The 24,419-nt window shown below is 43.5% G+C and overlaps 1 protein-coding gene, 1 long non-coding RNA gene and 1 pseudogene across 2 annotated transcripts; 2 read left to right on the top strand and 1 right to left on the bottom strand.

The window, feature by feature from the left end:
* The first annotated feature begins 13,394 nt into the window (after positions 1-13,394).
* On the top strand, positions 13,395-15,335 carry LOC112174061 (annotated as a pseudogene).
* A 266-nt stretch (positions 15,336-15,601) lies between these two features.
* LOC112174063 lies at positions 15,602-16,867 on the top strand. Its single transcript, XR_002925829.2, has 3 exons — positions 15,602-15,640; positions 16,611-16,736; positions 16,835-16,867. It is a non-coding gene; the product is annotated as an uncharacterized LOC112174063 (long non-coding RNA).
* A 4,367-nt stretch (positions 16,868-21,234) lies between these two features.
* Positions 21,235-22,668, bottom strand: LOC112170746. Its single transcript, XM_024308054.1, has one exon. It carries the CDS (start codon positions 22,666-22,668, stop codon positions 21,235-21,237), a length of 1,434 nt encoding a protein of 477 aa, XP_024163822.1.
* Between the last annotated feature and the right edge of the window lie 1,751 nt (positions 22,669-24,419).

The following is a 24,419-nucleotide window of genomic DNA, read 5'->3' as shown; positions in this document are numbered from 1 at the left end:
GTTGCGCTTAAAGGCACGTCTCAATTTCTGTGGAAGGGAAATCACAGAAGATGATATGATCTACAAGACTCTTACCACCTTTCCTAATTCAGCTTTTATACTAGCGAACCAGTATCAGTTGGATTATGACAACAAAAGAATCACAACCTTCAATAAGTTGATAAGCCTACTGCAAGTGGCTGAGAGACAAAATAAGATTCTCTTGAATAACAATGCCAGGCCTACTGGGACAAAGAAAATTCCCAAGGCTAATTATGGAAAAATGAAAGGTGGAAATAACTCCAATGTAAGGGGGTTTAGACGTGCTGATCCCTACCCACGTGGCAACAATGCACCATGTGGAAAGGGACATGGGGATCATGGAAACAAGATGCCAAAGGAAAGAGTTGACAATGAACCATGCTATAGGTGTGGATTCATTGGGCATTGGTACAAGAACTGCCAAGCAAACAACAGAGTAGCAGCCAATTACAAGAGGTATAGAGAGTCTAAAGAACAAGTGGCTCACTATATGGAAGAAGGTCATGACCTAGACGTCAACCTTACAGTTGCAGACTCCAATGGCAAAGAGGAACTTGCTAAGTCAATGGATGCTCTCAATCTTGACTAATCTGCTTTATTCAAAGACAGTTGTGAAGGCATAATGCCTCATTTTTAATTAGACTATTATTTGGTCTTAAAGTTTATTTTCAATCATGGATTGATGAATAAGATTTCTGAACAAGACCTTGATTTGATTATCGTTGGCTTATTAATAAATTTCGAATTTTATTCTGAAGCACTGAATTTATTCAAATTTATTTTCTATACACACATTTACATGGTTCGACATAGCACTATAAAGATGTAAAGCAATACATCTAGAGAAAAATTATTAGAATGAAAAGAATACCATTCTACGCAAATAGAAATACTCTAAAGAATATGAGTTATATTTTCTAAATACCTCCCATCCATTTGTAGGAATGAATGGAGGAGAACTTGAGTGCTTAGATGATAGTGGGACTACCCACACAATATTAAGAAATAGGCAATTATTCATTGAACCAATAGCCTATAATTCCTTTGTGACTACGATGATTGGATTATCAAAACTAATAAAATGGCGAGGAACTGCCAAATCTTTGTTGCCTAATGGCGCAACATTTCAAGTCACAGACGCTCTATATGCACCAAGAGCTAATTGAACCTTGTTAATGTTTCAAATCTATTTGTGCCAACGATTATCTAGTAAAAACACACCGTGAGAATGAAACTGAATACCTTGATATTACATCTAATGACTGTGGAAGGAAACACATCTTAGAGAAACTTATGAGTCAATCTAGTGGACTGTACCTCACTACGATTCGGATCATTGAATCCTATATTGTCACCAACAATGAAATGTGGGACACTGACTCATACAGGCTTTTGCATGACCGCCTATGGCACCGAGGTAGTGACATGATGATCCGTATTTTTCAAGAACTCACACGGACTTCCCTTCTTTCGAGTGAAAAATGGGAGAAAAATCCGCCACACTGCAAGGTGTCGGTTCTAGTATTGCCCAAATGCAATCTGTACATACCTCCAACAATATGGAGTATTTACTACATCACCAAGCATAAGTAACACCCTCTTTGGGACACCCACAAGCCATGGTGAGGCCCAACCGAGACATGCATCTTGTAGCCTTATGTTCAAGCTACGCTACGGTATCCAGAAGTCGCAAATCCGTCGCCGGGAAACCACCTTCCCGGCCTTGCCAAGTTGCCTCCACAATATGCTTTTCTATACTAGAATTGTGTGGTTGCTTGTCCCACATCGAAAACCATGTAGAGGAAGAGCATTCCTTCACCTATAAAAGGAACTCTCCTCCCACTTAAACACGATTCATTCATTCCATCCAACTCCATTACACTCATGTAATCTTGTTAGGCCACAAGGCTCGACACACTAGTATAAGCTTTCAAGTGGACGTAGTCTCCCGCTAAGGCGGGAGGTGAACCACTATACTTCGCTTGTGTCACTCTCTCTCTCTCTCTCTCTCTCTAAAGCTAACTAGAGATCCCCACGGATCACTAACGTTAACATTGGCGCCGTCTGTGGGAAGCCAACACAAAGGCTTCGTCACCTACCACGAACTTTGACCCGAAAATGTCGAGTCGACGCTCATTCAACATCAAATTGGGGCCGGTCAACGCCCGACGGGGCAAGTCAACGCCCGGCGGAGTCGGTCAACGCCGGGCTAGCTTGGTCAACGCTGACCATGGTTAGTCAACGCTGAACTTCAAAAAAAAAAAAAAAAAAAAAAAGAACATTTTTTCTTTGGCAACCTATGCTCTGTCAACTTGGCATATTGCTCTAGTATCAACACTCTATCCTTAGCGGCAATACATACAAGTTCCATCATTGGCGGCAACTCACTCACCGATAATCCCATCCTTGGCGGACTTAGCGGCGGCAACAAAAAAAAAAAAAAAAAAATTTGGCGGCAAACTTCTCTGGACACCCAGAGATTTGCTCTGGGCACCCAGCCACTTCCGCCAGAACTCCATCTCCGCTAGGAACCATCTCCGCCAGTCCCTACCTCCGCCCCGCTGGCCCAAAACTCAACCACCGATGGCCAAGGCTCCAGAGCCGCCTTCCGCCATGCATAGCACCGCCATGCTTCCGCCGCTCAGCGATCAGCTCCATCAGCAGCATCTTCTTAAGCTTGCCAAGGCTCCGCCCCGTTGGCCCAAACCTCCACCGCCAAGTATCTCCGCTAGCTACACCACCGCTGGACAACTTGCCACACCCAGAAAACTTCTCTGGGCACCCATGGCCATTCTTCGATCATCAACACCGGCGGCACACCACCGCTAGCTATGCCCAGCGGTCAGCAACCTCCGCTCCGCTCCGCCAGCCCTCCTTCGCTGGTTTTCACCGACGAGATTCACCGCAGAACTCCTCCGTTGGGAGTCACCGCCGACTCCCCGCTGCATACCAAGTCCGTCGCTAGCCACAAGCACCGCTAGGAGACACCAGCGGTAAAACCTCCGCCCAGCAAGACACCGCCAGGCCTTGCACCTCCGCCAAGTCCGGCAGCTACTCCGCTCGTATCCATCAGCGGAATCTCCCTTCCGCCAGGCAAGCTTCTGAGCTTCAATCTCCGTCAGCGGCCAAGCTCCTTCAGCGGCATCTTCTTCCGCTAAATATCCGGTAGCGGTAACTCTGGTCCGCTAAGCATCATAGCTGGGAAATCTCTACCGCCAACTATGGCCAACTTACTGCCGAGCTCCTCCGTCGGCCAGGTTCCGTTGAGCAACTCCACTAAACAACTGTACACCGCCAAACTTCTTTAGCGGCACCGCCGATCTCGGTCAGCGGTAACACCGGCCATATTCCGCTGGTCTGCACCGCTGGAAGTTCACCGCGGAACTTCACTGCCGAGCTGCACCGCTGAAAGTCACCGCTAAGTTTCACCGCTGGACAAAGTCTCCGCCGGATAGGAGCCACCGCCGACCAAGCCATCCACTGCTGAGCAAAGTTCCGCCTCTGCCAGTCATCATCCGCTGGCCAAGGCCCCGCTAAACTAGCACGATGCTCATCTACATCACCTCTCCGGCATCCCAAAGTGATCAAGACACCCACCAACTCCAACCACACAGGCGCCCGCTCATATCTCGGCTGAACCTACACTAGTCCACCGGGATCTTATCCAAGCATCTTGCTCAAAAAGTCGATTCGAGCACCTGCCTGCAATAATGAATGGAGGTGCTGGTTTCTACGACGGTAGAGCGGACAACAAAGCTAAGTTTATCTCCCTTCATGCTTTATCTGCTCAGTAAACTCTATATGCTCACCACGTGCCCACAGCTTTGCAAAAGTGGGAAATGATAATTTATCTATATATAGAACTCGTTATCAACTGCCACAGCATGTTATACCTGTCTGCCTAGGCACACATATCACACATAGCGACATAATGACATAATTGCTTTGTTCGTGCTCTGCTACATACTGAAGCATCTAGTTGATATTCAGTACACGACATTTTGTCCTTTACTCATTACCTACAGCATGCAAGATAATAAAATATCATCACTTATTAAACATGCTAGCTAGGCCCATGCCTCTATGACAATTGACAAGTACATATTTAATTGTCTTTAGGTCGTATATATGTATCATCAGCAATGTCTATTACTTTTTAAAAATATATATATATATATATATATATATATATATATATATATATATATGCTCACAATTGGTACATAGCTGGGCGACCCAGGGGCATGTATATATATTGAGCACAACCACTGTCATGCATGTGCTACGCACTAAAACACATGACTATTAAACAAGGCTTGTCCCTCGCAGAGTGCCATTTCACTCAAAATGTCTCTAAAATATCATCACCAACTTGAAATTCATATGGCAGCCAACAAAAGCTCATGCTTCTACCTTATATTTTGTGGGCAGGGACCTATATACGTGTATAAGCTGCTGCATATGTATACCAAAAACATTATCTCACTACTGCCACATGATTAGTGCATTTACACATAATTGATGCCATCATTAATATGTTCCAATTATCATGGCACCGAATGCGTTCGGTTAAACACAAATTTGACATTCAAAATGGATATATATGCATGCTATTTGTCATCAACTACTACATATACACTTTGCCTAAAATCTCATCAAAGTACATATGCAACATGTATATACAAAATACTAGTGTTGATTTTACATACTCATGTACTAATCACCTATTTTGTTTCAAGGAGATATAATCACCGATCACATTTCCAATTAGCGAAATTATCATCCTTTGACTAAGGTGTTTCGCCGGAGCAATAGCGCGTCGTGTTCCTCTAGCCTCCAACTTGGCATAAGATAAGTAACTATATCTTCTCTTTTACGCTCTTTCAATGTGAGCTATTGCCATGCTTTCATAACTTTTGAGCATTCCTACAACATTTTGTAGATTTGGCAAACCCTTCTAGGCCTTACATGCTAGATATGCCATGCTTCACATACCGATCTCAATGATCCATTAGCATATCTACAAAAATGCAAAAATGATATTAGCATCCACATTACAAGTACATGCTATACACATATACCATGCTTCTATTTTAATTGCAAAATTAAATAAGTATGGGACACTCAAACAAAATTTTATTACTTGCTCTATGTGTTTATCATTTTTTCAAACAACCGCCAGGCGGTAAGGCAACGCCTCATAATGACAATGACCGCTACGCGGCATTGCAGTCAAGTTTCTCATTCGAGAAAACAGCTAGGGACTAGTTAACACAGCCCACGGCAGCCATTGATCCGGCAGTTAACCCCGACGCTTGGGTATCTAAGATTGGGCTCGCTACCCAACACCCTCTGCTCCGCGCAGCTCCCCTCATCAAACAATTTTCCGACCATCCGGAGGTCTATAGCCAGGAGTGGGGGACTCCTCGCAGGGCCTAGCAGGGGCCCACCCGAAAGGGCAAAAGCGTTCGCTCCAACCAATTCTAGATGGACAACGCACTCGCACTAATTATGCTTGATATACGGCACAAAGCTACGCTTTGGTATCAACCCGCAAGGACACCCTCCTTGACTGGGGACTTCGGAGACTTGTACATACAGCCCAGCATAATTAGCAACGGTCACGCTCATGCCTCAGGGCATCACCTTCGAGCTACCCGTTAATGCCTTCCCGGCACCCCCGAGCTTCCCGCTCATGCCTTCCCGGCACCCCGAGCTTCTGCTCATGCCTTCCCGGCAACCCTTGAGCTTCCGCTCACGAGGGCATCACCTTCGAGCTACCCGTTAATGCCTTCCCGGCACCCCCGAGCTTCCCGCTCATGCCTTCCCGGCACCCCGAGCTTCTGCTCATGCCTTCCCGGCAACCCTTGAGCTTCCGCTCACGAGCTTCCGCTCATGCCTTCCCGGCACCCCCGAGCTTCCGCTCATGCCTTCCCGGCACCCCCGAGCTTCCGCTCATGCCTTCCCGGCAACCCTTGAGCTTCCGCTCACGAGCTTTCCTCTCATGCCTTCCCAGCACCCACGAGCTTCCCGCTCATGCCTTCGCGGCACCCCGAGCTTCCGCTCATGCCTTCCCAGCAACCCTTGAGCTTCCGCTCACGAGCTTTACGCTCATGCCTTCCCGGCACCCACGAGCTTCCCGCTCATGCCTTCCCGGCAACCCACCAGCAACCCTTGAGCTTCCGCTCACGAGCTTTACGCTCATGCCTTCCCGGCACCCACGAGCTTCTCGCTCACGAGCAACCCACGAGCTTCTCGCTCACGCCTTCCCGGCAACCCACGAGCTTCCCGCTCACGCCTTCCCGGCAACCCAGAGCTTCCCGCTCATGCCTTCCCGGCAACCCACGAGCTTCCCGCTCACGCCTTCCCGGCAACCCACGAGCTTCCCGCTCACGCCTTCCCGGCAACCCACGAGCTTCTCGCTCACGCCTTCCCGGCAACCCACGAGCTTCCCGCTCACGCCTTCCCGGCAACCCAGAGCTTCCCGCTCATGCCTTCCCGGCAACCCACGAGCTTCCCGCTCACGCCTTCCCGGCAACCCAGAGCTTCCCGCTCATGCCTTCCCGGCAACCCACGAGCTTCCCGCTCATGCCTGCCCGGCAAACCACGAGCTTCCCGCTCATGCCTTCCCGGCAACCCACGAGCTTCCCGCTCATGCCTTCCCGGCAACCCAGAGCTTCCCGCTCATGCCTTCCCGACAACCCACGAGCTTCCGCTCATGCCTTCCCGGCACCCCCAATCTTCCGCTCATGCCTTCCCGGCAACCCACGAGCTTCCCGCTCATGCCTTCCCGGCAACCCACGAGCTTCCCGCTCATGCCTTCCCGGCAACCCAGAGCTTCCCGCTCATGCCTTCCCGACAACCCACGAGCTTCCGCTCATGCCTTCCCGGCACCCCCAATCTTCCGCTCATGCCTTCCCGGCAACCCACGAGCCTTCCCGGCAACCCCGAGTGTTTCGCTCATTCCTGCCCGACAATCCTCGAACTTTACACTCATGTCTACTCGACACACCACACGTTAATGGAACATTGAATTCTTCTACCATTTGTCGCTTGTGACAAATCGAATTCTTTTCACGTTCCATTAATACGAGCGACAACCAAACAAACACAAGCGTTCAAGCATTCAACACTCACGAATTACAAACGCTTACCTCCGCAGCGCTCATACAACTTACATTTATGCAATCCATATGCTCACACGACCATACGCGTTCTCGAGTTTGTACGTCATAAGCGATCGTACTCGGCGCCATTCGGGTGTATACATCAACATGTATCGTGCACCCCGTACGTTCGTATATGCCAACGCATATAAATTGCAACTCACATTTGTTGCCCAATGCAACGACAATCCTACATATGCCTGTTTTTTGTCTTTGTTGTGCAGGTTAACGAGTCCCTTCTTGCTTACGGAGTTCGGGGACTTGTAGGGGCTCCGTGCCACCCAGTTACTTATGCTTGATGACTTCGTGGTTATAACTCCCCAACCAAGAAGCTCCTCTTACTTGGGGACTTCGGGGACTTGTACATACCTCCAACAATATGGAGTATTTACTACATCACCAAGCATAAGTAACACCCTCTTTGGGACACCCACAAGCCATGGTGAGGCCCAACCGAGACATGCATCTTGTAGCCTTATGTTCAAGCTACGCTACGGTATCCGGAAGTCGCAAATCCGTCGCCGGGAAGCCACCTTCCCGGCCTTGCCAAGTTGCCTCCACAATATGCTTTTCTATACTAGAATTGTGTGGTTGCTTGTCCCACATCGAAAACCATGTAGAGGAAGAGCATTCCTTCACCTATAAAAGGAACTCTCCTCCCACTTAAACACGATTCATTCATTCCATCCAACTCCATTACACTCATGTAATCTTGTTAGGCCGCAAGGCTCGACACACTAGTATAAGCTTTCAAGTGGACGTAGTCTCCCGCTAAGGCGGGAGGTGAACCACTATACTTCGCTTGTGTCACTCTCTCTCTCTCTCTCTCTCTCTCTCTAAAGCTAACTAGAGATCCCCACGGATCACTAACGTTAACACAATCATTGCCTTCTGGAGTACCAGATGCACTATCTCCCTCCCATTATGCCTCATTGACTATTTCAAAGCCTGCTCTTTAGCAAAAACAGGATTGAGACCTTCCTATGCTAAAGATACAAAACAAAACATTCCATTCTTACAAAGGATACAAAGAGATATCTGTGGACCTATCCATCCAGAATGCGGACCATTCAAGTACTTTATGGTTCTGGTGGATACTTCAACAATCTGGTCACATGTCGTTTTATTGTTCACAAGAAATGCTGCAATACTCCTAGCACAGATTATACATTTAAGGGCTCACCACCCTGATCACCCTATCAAGTCTATACGGCTTGATAATGCTAGAGAGTTTACATCAAAAGCATTTGATGATTATTGCATATCTATTTGGATCGATGTAGAGCATCCTGTACCCCATGTGTATACACAAAATGGTCTCGCAGAAGCCACCATCAAAAGGCTACAGATGGTGGCTAGGGCATTGGTTATGCGCAACAATCTGCCTATATCTGCATGGGGTTATGCAATAGTGCACGCAGCTTTACTTATTCGTTTCAGACCCACAGCTAACCAACCATTATCTGCGTACCAGTTGGTAACTGCATATGAGCCTGACATTTCACACTTACGCATATTTGGTTGAGCAGTATATGTGCCTATTGCGCCTCCACTGCGCACCAAAATGGGTTCTCAGAGACGATTAAGTATTTATGTTGGATACGAATCCCCAACAATTATACGTTATTTGGAAACCTTGACAGGCGATCTCTCTACTGCTAGATTTGCAAATTATCACTTTGATGAGACAGTCTTCCCGTCGTTAGGGGGAGATAGGAAAAAGGATTTTCCAAGGGAACAACAGGAATTGTCGTGGTTTGTCCCCACTCTGTCTCATTTTGATCCCCGCACTTCACAAAGTGAAAGTGAAGTGAAAAGAATAATCGATCTTCAGAACGTAGCAGATTCGATGCCTGATGCGTTTACTGATATCGTAAAAGTGACTAGATCACATATACCAGCTGCAAATGTGCCTGCAAGGTTAGAAGTCCCCAACAAGGGGCACGGTGCCGCAGATAGAGGCACTGCAACCGCACTAAGTGGAGGTGTGGTTGAGGCCGTGGCTCCCCAAGGAAGAGGGGGAGGTCACTTGGTTCGATTGACACTCACCCAAGGAAGAAGAGGGTGAGTAAGGCACAAACCAATCATCAATGTATAGAATCCCTCTCATGAGATTATCTCTGATTATAGTTATGTCCATGAATCAATACTGGAGGATGCTCCGATGTTTGAAATGATTCCAGAGAACAAAGAAATCTCAAAGGATTACGAGAGTACGTATGAGTTGATAGAAAGATCTTCTATACACATTGATGATATATACTGTTGCTCAAGGAATCATAGAGCACGATGATATCGAACCACGCTCTGTTGAAAAATGTCAACAAAGAGCAGATTGGCCTAAATGGAAAGAATCAATCCAGGTAGAATTAGATTCTCTGACAAAGAGACAGGTATTTGGTCAGGTAGTGCTAACCCCACCAAGTGTAAAGCCTGTAGGACATAAATGAGTCTTTGTCAGAAAGCGTAATGAGAAGAATGAATTCCTGAGGTACAAGGCTCGCCTTGTGGCGCAAGGTTTCTCACAACGCCTTGGAATTGACTACAAGGAGACATACTCTCCAGTAATGGACGTTATAACGTTCCGCTACTTAGTTAGCTTAGTAATTTCTGAAGGACTGGAAATGCAGCTCATGAATATGGTTACTGCATATCTCTATGGGGATCTAGATTCAGAGATATATATGAAAAGTGCCTGATGGCCTTACATTACCCAAGTCAAGTGACTCTAAACCACAGAGTGCGTTTGCAATTAAGTTGAAACGCTCACTTTACGGATTGAAACAATCCAGACGGATGTGGTATACCCGTCTAAGTGACTACTTGATTGGGAAGGGATATAAGAACGATGAATTATGCCCCTGCGTATTCATAAAGAAAACAAGTTCCAGATTTGCAAATTGTAGTAGTATATGTCACAACTGGTACTCTTGATGAAATAAGAGAAACCGCGAGCTACTTGAAATCCGAATTTGAGATGAAGGATCTTGGGAAAACTCGATTCTATCTAGGTCTTGAACTAGAACACCGAGTTTGTGGAATATTAATCCACCAGTCTGCATATGTCCAAAAGTTAGGCCATATAACATGGACAAAGCACATCCTGCTAGCACTCCCATGATCGGTCGAAGTTTGGATACAAGGAAAGATCCATTTCGTCCAAAGGAAGATGACGAACAAGTGTTGGGAGCTGAAATTCCCTATCTAAGTGCAATAGGCTCATTATTGTACTTAGTCCAATTTACTCGACCAGACATTGCATTCTCAGTGAACTTGTTAGCTAGATTTAGCTCAGCGCCAACGCAGCGTCACTGGAATGGTATCAAGAACATTTTCGATACCTAAAAGGAACCATTGACTTGGGACTGTTCTTTCCCTATAGAGAGACAAGAGGGACCGCAGATGGAACTGCAATCCCTAAAGGAAATGTTGATGGTGAAAACGCCACTCACTACACTAAAACGCCAAATGACGTTTTGGTTGGTTTTGCTGATGCTGGATACATATCTGACCCACATATCGTTCCCAAACTGGTTATGTATTTACCAATGGGAACACGACTATATTTTGGAGATCAACCAAGCAAATCCTTGTGGCTACCTCCTCGAACCACTCAGAGATCATTGTTGTACATGAGGCGGTTCGTGAGTGTGTATGGTTAAGAACTATCATTGCACATATTCGAGGGATTAGTGGTTTGAGTTCTACCACTAAAGAGCCTACTTGCATTTATGAACACAATGCAGCTTGCATCGAACAAATGAAGCTAGGTTATATTAAGGGTGATAACACAAAACACATATCACCAAAATTGTCCTACAATCAGCAACAACAGACTCTCCTCAAGATTCAAATGAATCAAGTAAGGTCTGAGGAGAATGTGGCAGATTTGTTCACCAAATCATTGTCTAAGGACACATTTGAGAAACATGTGAAAAGCATAGGAATGCGAAGACTTTCCAAGCTCCCTAGATTAATGTAAGTATTAGGGGGAGGTGTAGACGTCAGGGGGAGTCTAACACACACATGTCATACTCAAATGTAAAAGGTGCGTTGTGCTCTTTTCCTTCGACCAAGGTGTATTTTTGTCCCACAGGGTTTTTATTGTTACTTGGCAAAGTTTTTAGTGAGGCAACAACTCATGCACCATTTAGTCTTTGACTTGGCACAAGGGGGAGTGTTAAAGGAAAAACATATTGTGTGCCTTCGTCAAAGTGATTGACGGAGAGGGAATCAAGCAATTACCGATTAACATCAATCAGCATAGATTACGAACCAATCAGTAGTTAATGTCATCATTGTAATTGTTCTTTCCATTGTAATTATCTCCCTATATAAAGGGGTTATGAAATGAAATGAGTAGACAATTCCAATCCATTTTTACTTTTACAATTTTGGCTAACAATGCCTCTTCTGTTAGTAATAGTATAGATGCATGGATAATCAGTATTATGGTAATGCCCAAGTTCCAACTTGCTTAGAACATCAATCTAATCATTCCCATTCCAAGTCATTAACTAACTCCACAATTATTCCATACAATCAGCATTAATTTGACAGAATTTCTATATACATTGGATTAACTAAAAATGGTTCTCGCATACATGCTGTTAAAAAAAAAAGTTATCAATAATAGAAACATATGATGAATCTTCCACACTCCTTTCCAAGTTTCATTATTTATTACCACATACATGTTCATGTGTAAAATAAGGAATATAGAAAACAAGTCAAGGTACTACATCAGTGATATCAAATGGAAATTAAAGCAACCCGACCAGTAGTCCTCCTGCTTCTGCTGGAGGTTGTGGGGTTGTCATTATTGAGTCTAAAAAGAGGATAGTTTGGCTGGAATGAATTCTTTCATTCATTATCCAAAGACATATGCAGAGGTTACAAAAGAGTATCAATTGTACTAGGAAACTATCTCTACAATTAAGGAATACATATGGCAGCAAATAACTAAGGATAATCGACATCCTTAATATACTGGATATACAAGATTTACTTTCTAACACTCCCCCTCAAGTTGGAGAGTGGATATCCCGAACTCCCAACTTGTGAATCATAGGAACGAAAACTTCCTTTCCCAAAGCTTTTGTAAGAACATCAACCAATTGATTTGAAAAACTTACAAATTTTGTAACAACGGAACCATTTTGAATTTTGTCTCTAATGAAGTGACAATCCATCTCAATGCACCTCGTTCTCTCAAGAAAGACAGGATTAGCAGCAATATGTAATGCTGCCTTGTTGTCGCCATATAACAATGCAATTTTCTGATGTAACACACCTAAATCTCTCACAAGAAATTGAAGCCATGTTAACTCACAATATGCTCCCGTCATCTATCTATATTCTACTTCTGCTGAAGAGAGTGATACAGTCTTTTGCCGCTTTGATCTCCATGAAACCAGTGAAGGTCCAAGAAAAACACAGTAGCCTGTAGTGGACCTTCTAGTAATGGGGCAACCAGCCCAGTTTGAGTCACAATAAGCCCGTAACCTGAAATCGCTATCTGAAGAAAAGAATATGCCCTGACCTGGTGCATTCTTAAGATAACACACAATACGAAGGGCAGCTTCCATATGAGATTTTCTAGGCTCATTTATGAACCTACTCAATACATACACTGGATACATGATATCAGGTCTAGAAACGGTGAGGTAGATTAATCTCCCAACCAACCTTCTATAACAAGATGGATCTTTTAACAAATCACCTTTATCAGACAACTCAACCCTTGCTCCATAGGAGTGTCAATCGGGCTGCACCTAATAAACCTGCATCCTTGATGATTTCCAAAGCATATTTTCGTTGGGAAATAAAAATCCCATGTTTAGAAGGAGATACTTCAATGCCAAGGAAATATTTCAGGTCCCCAAGATCCTTAGTACGAAAGTGACTATGCAAGAACTTTTTTTAAGCAGAGGAAACCCAGTTTGATCAATCTTAAATCTTCAAAGCAGGTACCTTTATATCTGATCATTTTGTTTATGGGTTTGAATGAGATTACTCTTTAGAATTAAATAGAGCTCAGCATCATAGACAAGAGTGGGAAATCCTTACTGGTTAGAGTTACTTAGACCGAGTTATAAAGTTGAATCTTTATGGTTTTTGAAGCGACTTACAGGTTAAGAGTTAGTTTGTGCTTAGCAACATTAAAAAGTTACAAAGATCAAACATTTGGGCATTACCCAATTCACTGAATCCATTAGAGTGCTGCTTTGAGTTTCGAGTTTTGAATATTTTGATCTGAAGTTTGTGGATGGGTGAACAGGGAATGGTCAGTGATGTCAAGGACACAGCTGCTTCCAAACCAAACCCAAAGTTGACACTTTTACCTCTTATAGCTTTAATTTTCTATGAGGTTTCGGGGGGTCCTTTTGGCGTTGAGGATTCAGTCAGGGCTGGAGGAGGCCCTCTTTTATCATTGCTTGGTTTCTTAGTGTTTCCCTTGTTTTGGAGCATTCCAGAAGCTTTGGTGACAGCTGAGCTTGCCACAAGCTTCCCTGAAAATGGTGGATATGTGCTTTGGATATCAGCGGCTTTCGGGCCATTTTGGGGATTCCAAGAGGGGTTTTGGAAATGGTTTAGTGGGGTTATGGACAATGCTCTTTACCCTGTCCTATTCTTGGATTACTTGAAGCGTTCATTTCCCATATTTAATCGGATGGTTGCTCGAATTCCAGCTCTTTTGGGAATAACATTCTCATTGACTTACTTGAATTACCGCGGACTGCATATTGTCGGGTTCTCTGCTGTTTCACTTGCTGTTTTCTCACTTTGCCCATTTATCGTGATGGCTATTCTTTCTATTCCTAGAATTAGGTTCAAGCAGTGGCTAGTTGTGGACTTTAAGAAGGTGGAGTGGAGGGGATATTCAATAGTATGTTTTGGAATCTGAATTACTGGGATAAGGCAAGTACCCTTGCAGGGGAGGTTGAAAATCCAAGCAAGACATTTCCAAAGGCGCTCCTTGGGGCTGTAGTTGTGGTGGTTTGTTCATATTTGATTCCACTTCTTGCTGGTACAGAAGCCTTAAACTCTCCATCTAGCGAGTGGACTGATGGGTACTTTGCAGAAGTTGGGATGTTAATAGGTGGCGTTTGGCTCAAGTGGTGGATTCAAGCAGCTTCTGCAATGTCTTAACTTGGGGTTGTTCGAAGCAGAAATGAGCAGTGATGCCTTTCAACTTCTTGGGATGAGCGAGATGGGAATGCTTCCGGCTGTATTTGCTTCAAGGTTAGCCATTCTATATTCTTTCACTTCCTTGCTGATTGTTTTTTGTTAGAATGTCTCAGCTATTTTCCTTTTACTCCCATTGGCCCTCAAGAAAGGACCTTCAAAATTGAGTTTCATATCTGGGAACTGAAATGTATTGTTGTTTGGACGTGCCTGATTGTTGTTTTTAAATGCATTCTTATAGGTCTAAGTATGGAACACCTACCATAAGCATACCGGAGTCATCTTCTTGTCGTGGATGAGTTTTCAGGAAATCTTGGAGTTTTTGAATTTCTTATACGCTATAGGAATGCTTCTTGAGTTTGCTGCTTTTATAAAATTGAGAATAAAGAAGCCAGACCTTCACAGACCTTACCGAGTTCCCTTCCAGACATCTGGGGCAATAATGATTTGCCTGCCTCCCGCATTGTTGCTTATTCTCGTTATGTGCTTGGCTTCTCTGAGGACAATCTTAGTAAGTGGTGTGGTGATTATAGTGGGTCTTTTGTTATACCCTCTTTTAGTTCATGCAAAGGACCATGGATGGGCACAGTTGGATGCAGAACTACCCACTGAGGCTCCCAAGAATTGTTCGGATGGCCACTCCGTGGTTTCACAGTTGCATCAAGAAGTTCAAGATGAATCTTCTGTTAGCCTTCTCTCAGACTTGCCATCTGTTAAAGCAGAACCAGAATATTCGACAATAAGGCCAGAAGAAGCCTTCAAATTAGAGTAGGTAGCCTTTATCATACTTCTGTACTACAAAGATATGCAACACTACAACTTTCACAGGTTGACCAGTTACAAAGGAATGTATTCTTTAGCTTGTAAAGAAAGCTGTAATCCTTGTACTTGTAACACTACATATTTGAATCTTTCGCTATGCCATGATTTGGTATGAAGTTATGTGATGCATTCTGGTCATTTAAGTTCACTTGAACATGCCACAATGTGAGGGAGCGTTATATTTTTTATGTGATTATCAAATTCGAAAGCATCATAGAAATTTAAAGCTCTGTTTGATGTATGAACAAATGGGTACTTTAGCAGTCAAACACTTCTTTAAGCATACCGAATGGTGAAAGCAAAGCAGAGAAATGCAGTCTGAGTATATGTGCTATCAAACAGAACATAATGACATCTGAATCAACCAGAGATGTTACATCAGAATAATCTCTCAGGTCTTTCGCTATCACTGACATTCCCTACCCTAATACTCCCTGCAGGAGGTTACTTATTTCTTGTCTTGGCCTCTGAATTTATCATTTTTAATTGTCTCCTTCCATGAATGAGTTATTTTCTTGACTTGCTTGAGAGAGTAAGTAACTGTTTGGCAAGAAAAAAAAAATCTGTGTTAAAGATGTCAAGCTCTCTCTCTCTCTCTCTCTCTCTTTGGGTTTGGCCACGGTCCGGCTTTGGATCTCCCACCGGCGGCTTCGACGGCTTGTGGGTGGTCAACAGCTGGGCACGGTGGCTCTACTCAACATGGCTGCATGTCATCACTAGTGGAGATCGGGCGGCTGGTCTGGGTGCCCCTGAGGATTCTTTCAGGGGTCTGGGCCTGGTTTCTGGGTTAAGTTCTAGGTGCCCTGAGGAATGCTTCAGGGGCTTGGAATTGGGCCTGTGCTGTGTTGGTAAGACCCACTTATTTCTGGACTCGTGTTTGGGATTAGGAGGCTATTGTAGAAAACTTGGGCTCCAGTTCGTTTTTGGATTGGGGACGAAGATGTATGGGTACTTTAAATATTAGGGGCTTTGTCTGCGTTTGGAGCCTCTTTGGTAGCGTTAGGATATTTGGTTATTTGAAGATTCGCTCTAGGGTTGCATTACGTTAGATTGTTATATAGTCTTTTACCGTAGGGTTTTCTCTCATAGCTCATTTTTGTCCCAGGGTCTCCCGGTGGGTCATTTTGTAATGTTTCTCTCATTTATATTTAATGGATTGACGCCCCTTTGATTAAAAGAAAAAAGAAGTAATTGTTTGGCAGCGAACAACAAAGATATGATGCAAAAAAGAAATGTAGTATTCCCACTTCTATTCATTTAAATACCTCCTTTTGCAGTCCATTAAGCATAGAAGATTTATCAAAGCTTTTTTCTTTGGAATTTCTATCATCTTGGACTCGGTCTGTGCATAAAATGGGAATCGTGTATGAAACTAGCTTGTGTTTCTAACGTGTGGAACAATTTTCATGCTAGATGCGGGCACCCAAATGAAAACTGGTTTTGTTTATGCTGTAAGACTGTCCTTTGTGGTCGTTATGACAACATGCACATGATTCAACATTACGAGCAGACAAATCATTCTCTTGTAATCAGCTGCAGGTACTACTTGCTGCTTCAAATCCTTCACAGCCTGTTTACATTTCTAGATTGACTTGTTCTAAATTTATCTTATGGTTCTGTTTCCCCGTTTAAAACAGCAATCTATTAGTTTGGTGTTACTCATGCCATTCTTTTATAGATCATAAAGTTTTTTTTTTTTTTTGGGTAAGCGAGTTAAGGGAAAATTTGCCACTTGACTCGAAATATTATTGAAAATGAATGAAAAAGTACAAAAGAGAAAGAGGGACGAGGCCAAAATCTTTCTCAGAAGAACAATACAAAGCAGAGAACTAAAGACTGTTAAAAACAACCCAAGTAAATTTACAGCTCAAAATAAAGGCATCTCCTATACTTCCCAGCAATAGAAAATAGAACAACCAATCTTGTGCCTCCAGACATCTCATATCCCCGCATGAATGCCCAACTAAGAAAGCTCCATTGCATGAATTTTTAATTGTAGTCCTGGAGCTGCAGACATGAAAATAGCGGCAGTAAATTCCAAACTGCATGAAGATGTCAGTGAACACATCAAGTTGCTCGAAAGTATGGAAGACGACTCAGATCCCTACGGAAAGAGATCTTAGCAAACTCAGGAAGTGCAGACCACCAGAAACGTTCTGCATGAGCTGCCCCATAATTCGCAAAGACATCAGCAACACAATTACCCTCCCTGAAGATATGTGAAGATATGAGAGTACTTCAAATTCATACGGCGAACTCGCCACAAGCAATTAGCCCAAGCAACTCCTAGGTACCATGGAACTTTCATAGAAAAGGAAGAGAGAATGTGAACTACATAAGTCGAGTCCGTCTCCAACCAAAGATGATGCCAGTTCCGAACCCATGCAATTTCAATAGCTTCGATTACTGCGAGAATTTCAGCATCAATAGAGCTGACAAAAGCTGAGGGGACGGCAAAAGCACCTAGAAAAAGACCCTTAGAATCTCGGAAAACAAACACCGCCACATCCCGCAGCAATATTAGCTTTGCAAGACCCATCTGTATTGACCTTTGTCCACCCTTGGGGAGGAGGACGCCAATAAACCGGAATAAAACCTGGAGTTGTAACAGATAAGGGCGAGATCTGGAGAAGAGGACATAGAGGAATAGAGCGGCATGTTGCTGATGAAGGAAAGAGCATGGATGCAGACTCCTTAAAATAGCGTAAGAGCTGATTTTGAGCAAGGCAGAAATCAAAGCAAGCACCCTCAAAGCAGATCAAATTCCTTGTATGCCAAATCCACCAAATTAATGTACACGCTACCACCACCCAAAGTTTACGGATAGAGCGAGTCAAAGATGATGGAAAGGGACCCAAAAAGACATCCTCCAAAGTAGACCACGGAGAGAAAGACCCAGAGAACAGAATAGTCACCCATTTCCACATGGAAACAACTTTGGGGCAGCCCAAGATTAAGTGATCTAACGTTTCACTAGCAACACCACAAAAATGACAGCGCGTAGCCAAGGAAAAACCACATCTCTGTAACAAGTCATCAGTCAGCAGCCTGCCATGAAGTGCTTTCCAAACTACCATGCTCCTAGTTGGAAGGATGGCCGTATTCCAAATAAGAACTCCCCACTCTTTAAATGGCACATGTTCAGAGAAGAAGGAGAAAGCATCACTTGCTGTAACTGAACCAGAACTAGACTCCTTCCAATTAGGAATGAGCAAACGGGGGTGGGGGGCGGGGTACCAGCGGGTTTTCCCCGCATTTGTCAAGCGGGGGCGGGGGCGGGGTTCCCCATCACATGTGCGGGGGCGGGGGTGGGGGCACTTATTTCCCCCGCGGGGGTGCAGGGGTGGGGGCGGGGTTTCCCATTACCCATGCGGGGTCCCCGTTTATTTTTTTTTCTTTTTTTCTTTTTTTAATTGAGAACTATTATTTTTCAACCAACATATGGGGCATTTTTATAATTTTCTTATTCTAAAAAAAAAAAAAACAGAAAACTTGTACGGGGTATTTATCTTTCCCATCCTGAATACACCTTCAAAGCGATTCGGGAGGATCCGACCGTTGGATTGTCATATAATTTTGTGAGGATGATTCTAAAGGCGATCCGGGACGATCCAACCGTTGGATCTTTGTATAATTTTGTGAGGATCATCCTAAGGGCGATCCGTGAGGATCTGACCGTTGGATCATAGTATAATTGTGAAAAGACGATCCTCTAGGTGATCCTTGAGGATCCAACCGTTGGATGGTCGTATAATTTTGTGAGGATGATTCTAAGGGTGATCCGTGACGATCCAACCGTTGGATCTTTGTATAATTTTGAGAGGATGGTCCTAAGGGCGATCCGTGAGGATCTGACCGTTAGATCATAGTATAATTGTGAAAAGACGATCCTTTAGGCGATCCTTGGGGATCCAACCGTTGGATCGTCGTATAAATTTGTGAGGATGATTCTAAGGGCGATCCGGGACGATCCAACCGTTGGATCTTCATATAGTTTTGAGAGGATGATCCTAAGGGCGATCCGTGAGGAACTGACCGTTGGATCATAGTATAATTGTGAAAAGACGATCCTCTAGGTGTTCCTTGAGGATCCAACCGTTGGATCGTCGTATAATTTTGTGAGGATGATTCTAAGGGCGATCCGGGACGATCCAACCGTTGGATCTTCATATAGTTTTGAGAGGATGATCCTAAGGGCGATCCGTGAGGATCGGACCGTTGGATCATGGTATAAATTGGTAAAGATGATCCTCTAGGCGATCCTTGAGGATCAGACCGTTGGATTGTCATATAATTGTGATTTTTGATTTTGGCTGTTAGAGAAGACGCAGCCGGATTTTTGCCAAAAAAAAAAAAAAAAAGAGAGAAGACGCAGCGGGATTTTATTACTTTACATTTAATCGCCAGGTTGTGAAAATTGTTTTATAGAAATAAATATTTGTTTTAAACGTATTGCTTCCTCGTGACTAAACAAACAATTTCTTTCTTAAACACTGTCTCAAGCATTTGAAATACTCAATCGACCAAAACAATGATGAAAATAAAAAGAATAAAAAAATTATTTTTGTCAAAAAAGAAAAGGAAAAAAAAACTGAAAAGATAGAAAATAGAAAAAAAAAAAAAAAAGACCAATGCAGGGGGCGGGGGCGGGGGCGGGGGTGGGAAACCCATTACCCGCGGGGGCGGGGCGGGGAATCCCCCATCTGATAATATCCCCAGACGGGGAACGGGGGCGCGGGGGAATTTGGGCGAGGGGCGGGAGCGGGGGGCGCGGGGGCGGGGGAATTCCCCGTTTGCTCATCCCTACTTCCAATAAAGAGTATCCTCAATATCATCAATGGGTAAAGCAACACGACTAATCTTCTGCGCCAAGTGGGGAAAGCTTGACATGAAAGCATCAGGAAGGGCCCATTGAGAATGAGAAATCACATCCTTAACTTTAGCTTGAGATGGAATTATGGAGTTTAAACCAATGAGGGACCCCAAAGGATCCCCAAGCCAATTATCATGCCAAAAAGAAATCTTGCTGCCATCCCCCACACTCCATTGAAGTGAGCTGAAAAAAGAATGCCACACTTTTTTGAGGCCCAACCACACCGAAGACTTTTTATAGGACCTCACCACTTTAAAATTCTCCTGCAAGAACCTACTTCTCAGTAAAAGAGCAGATGGTGAAGAACCCTTCCCAACAGCGTTTAATCAACAGATAGCGGTTTACTTCAAATAGGTCCCTTGTGCCCAAGCCACCCTCCTGCTTAGGCTTACAACAAAGTCGCCAAGAAACAAGAGGCATACCACGTTTCAAAGGGTTTCCTGTCCAAAAGAAGTTTCGAATCCAACTTTGAACCTCATGAAGCAGATTCGTTGGCCATGCATAAGTTTGGAAGCTATACACTAAGAGCCCGTGAATAACAGAATTAATCAATTGCAAGCGACCTGCCTGAGACAACATAGAGCCCTTCCACGCTGATAATTTGCATCTCACCTTATCCGCAAGGGCTTGGAAATATATCTGCTTAGGCCTTCCTTGAAAAATAGGGACCCCTAGATAAGTAAAAGGAAGCGAACCACTTAGAACACCAAGAATTTTACGAATGACATGAGCACGTGGATGAGCTAACTTTCCCAATAAGACAAGAGATTTAGCTTTGCTTACTCGCTGCCCTGAGTTTGCACCATATTCCTCAACAAAATTCATTAAATTGCGCAATGAACGCTTGGAGGCCCTCATGAATACCATTATATCATCAGCAAAGAGCACGTGAGAAGGCGGAACAATACCAAGAGGGGTGGATAAGAGGTCAATTAAACCATCAGCCACCATCGAGGAAATTCCACGACTAAAAACCTCTTCTGCTAGGCAAAAAAGAATGGGAGATAATGGATCACCTTGACGAACACCACGTGAACAAGTGAAATAACCATCCAACGATCCATTAATGAGAATAGAAAGGTGTGCTGAAGATAAAATTACACGGATCCAATCAACAAAACAAGGTGCAAAGCCGAAGGCTGTAAGGACCCGAAGTAAAAAACCTCAGTCAAGGGTATCAAAAGCCTTGCAGATGTCAAACTTGATAGCAATGTTCCCTCCTTGACAACTACGATCCAGAAGATTTATACACTCAGATGTTGTTATAATGGGATCTGCAATTGAGCGCCCCTTGATGAAAGCACTTTGAAGAGGGTATATGATCCGAGAGGCAATTGGACTTAGACGGTCAGCTAAAACCTTTGTAATGATCTTGAATACAAAATTAGCTAAGGCAATATGCCGCAACTGAGTAACAGAATCTGCCCCTTGAACTTTAGGGATCAAAACCATCAAGTTGGAATTAAAGTTTGGCAAAATATAGCTCTGAGAAAAAAAACTTTGAACAGCGGAAACAACATCTTGTCCCACAATTGACCAACAATGAGAATAAAATACCCCTCCAAAGCCATCAGGACCCGGGGCACTTGAGTGATCCATAGAACACATCACCTGGTAAATCTCATCAGAAGAAGGCATAGCGATCAACGCATTGTTCTCTAAATCTGAAACAAGGCAAGGGATGGTACGGTCAACCAGCCCAGTGTCCACCACAGAATAATCAGCAGTAAAAAGGGATCGAAAATAGTCAATAATATGACCACTTACTTCTTTAGGGTCCTCAAGTAATCTATTTCCATCTCTCATAACTGATAAGGATTGCTTGAGATTACGTACCTTCACCATAGCATGGAAAAAAGAAGTGTTTCTATCTCCATTAGAAAGCCAACTAATACGAGATTTATCACAATAAAATTTCTCCTGAGACTCAAGGGCAGCATTGACACGAACAGTAGCATCATCTTCAAGTAAGATTCTATCTTCAGAGGGTCCCAAATTCGAAATTTCAAGCTGAACTTCCTCCAAATCCGCAATAGCTGACTCAACATTAGCATTGACATCCCCAAATTCATTCTTATTCCATGCTCGGAGCTTGTGCTTTAGTAGATGAAGTTTACAGGCTAAAACAAACATTGGACAACCAAAGAACTGAGAAGACTTCCAAACATCATCGACCACAGAAATGAAGCCCGGATGATCGAGCCACATGCGTTGGAAACGAAATGGAGCCTTTGGAACATTTAAAATCATTGAAAAAGAAACTAGTAGCGGGCAGTGATCTGAAGATATTCTCGGCAAGGTGGAGCAGTCCAAAATAGGCCAAGCATCCATCCATGCAAGATTGGGAAGGCACCTATCAAGCCGCATTTCCACGCGAGCTCCAATACCCCTCTTGTTAGTCCATGTAAAAGGCATACCCTTTGTAGGGAGCTGAATAAGATCACAATTCGTCATCATTTCTTGGAATTCAGAACAAGAAGCTTGCTTGGGAAGAACTCCACCTCGTTTTTCATGAGAACCCAGCACACAGTAAAGTCTCCCAAAACCAACCAAGGCCCATGGACAAAAGATGTACTGACATGCTGCAAATCCAACCATAATTGACGGCGGCCAATGAATGTAGTTTTGGCATAAACCCAAGTGATAACACAATTCACTGAATCCAAAGTGCAAGAGATGGTAACTTGCTGTGCAGTAGCCAAAATAAGAGAAACATGAATATTAGCGAGATTAGCAAGAAGCCAAATATTTGCCGGTTGCTCACCGCGGTCATTAGCTACAATTGGGAAGAGACCAAGAGAACGCCAAAATGAGTGTTTAAGAGAATTTAATTCAACAAAAGGCTCAGAGCCGGCTTAGAAGGTGTGCAAACTGTGCGATGGAATAGGGCCCCCAAATTTTGGGGCCCTATATATACCTCTCTGTACATCTATATTATTCATTGAAAGGACTACTGAAAAGCTTTGTAGATCAGTTGGCAATCCACTATCTTTCCAACTTAGTAGTATAAGTTCGATTCTCAGTGAGGCTGATTTGCTTTTTGGGCCCCTTTTCCTACCCCCATTTTCTTGTTCTTTTGGCCCCTTTTCCTCATGCAAATCACCTGCATTTTTATTTCTTTCTTTTTTTGGGCCCCCTTTTCTTCCTCCATTTTCTTGTTGCGGTAGATATTACATTTATCCTTGATCCTTCGTTAATAATTCATAATTGAATTGTAATTTTGTTTGTAAATGAATTTTTATTAACAAGCTTTATTCCTCTGTCTCTCTAATTTTTTTTTTGTTTTTAAAGAAGTGGAATAATAATATAAGATAAGAGGGCCAAAAAAAAAAAGCCTAAAGTAATTAGTTATGTATTTATATTTGTTTGTATTATTGTATATAACAAAAATTTTCAATGATATATTCATGTATAATCGCATAGAGAATGCCATATTTTCTATCTCGCACAGGGCCTCCAAAACTTTTGAGACGGCTCTGAAAAGGCTCAGAGAGACCAATGAACATTGGTTTATGACGCAGCACAATTCGTTTGAGAACCCGACGAGTAGGAGCATTACCCAATCCCCAGGCATTCCAAAACATAATCTTCATAAATTCAAACGATTGATAGGTTGTCTAGAGCGAGCAGGACGCTCTTTCTCTGCCTCGGCACGTAGCATATCCTCCTTTTGTTTCTTCTTCAGCTTCTTAACTCGGGATTTGGAGAGAACCATCGTCATGCCATCATCCAGTAGATTAGTAATTCCATTGCCAAGAGGACTAGCCCCTTGATCATCTCGCTGTAAGGAAGAAATCACAGGAGAACTTGTGGCCGGCCCCTTGATAAGAACTTGACAAGTGCTGCACTGTTATTGTCAAATGCCTCCAAGGTGATCGAGGATTTTTTTTTTTTTTTCGTTTACTTTTTATTTGTCATCATTATTACTAATCATGCACGTTCCAATCTTTCATTTCATCATCAAATTTAGGATCGTTCCTCATCAACCAAGCTAGAGAACCTCGATGGTCTAATTGCTAATGTAGATGATCTCATCTCTACATTTTCTGGCTTTGATCTTCATCAACTGGATACTCACTTCTGTGATGAACTTGCATTGGCCAAGAAGGGACTCCCAAAGATATTTGACTGTGACTTGGAAGCTTTAGCTGATCCCAAAGTCCAAGAGGAGTTCCTTACTCATTCAGCCACACTTATTTCTGATGATTCTTGCCCAATAGACTTGAAGGTTAAACTTTTATCTTTCCAATCTAATATGTCAGAGGAAATGTCTGCTTTCGTGGAAGCTCAACGTGAGTTGAATAAAGTGTCAGACCTATCAGCTTCACTTGCTGGGCAAAAGTTTGTGC

This window comes from Rosa chinensis, chromosome 6 (assembly GCF_002994745.2).
Source record: "Rosa chinensis cultivar Old Blush chromosome 6, RchiOBHm-V2, whole genome shotgun sequence".
NCBI lineage: Eukaryota > Viridiplantae > Streptophyta > Magnoliopsida > Rosales > Rosaceae > Rosa > Rosa chinensis.
Note: the sequence above shows the minus strand (reverse complement) of the source record. Positions and strands in the feature narration are given on the sequence as shown.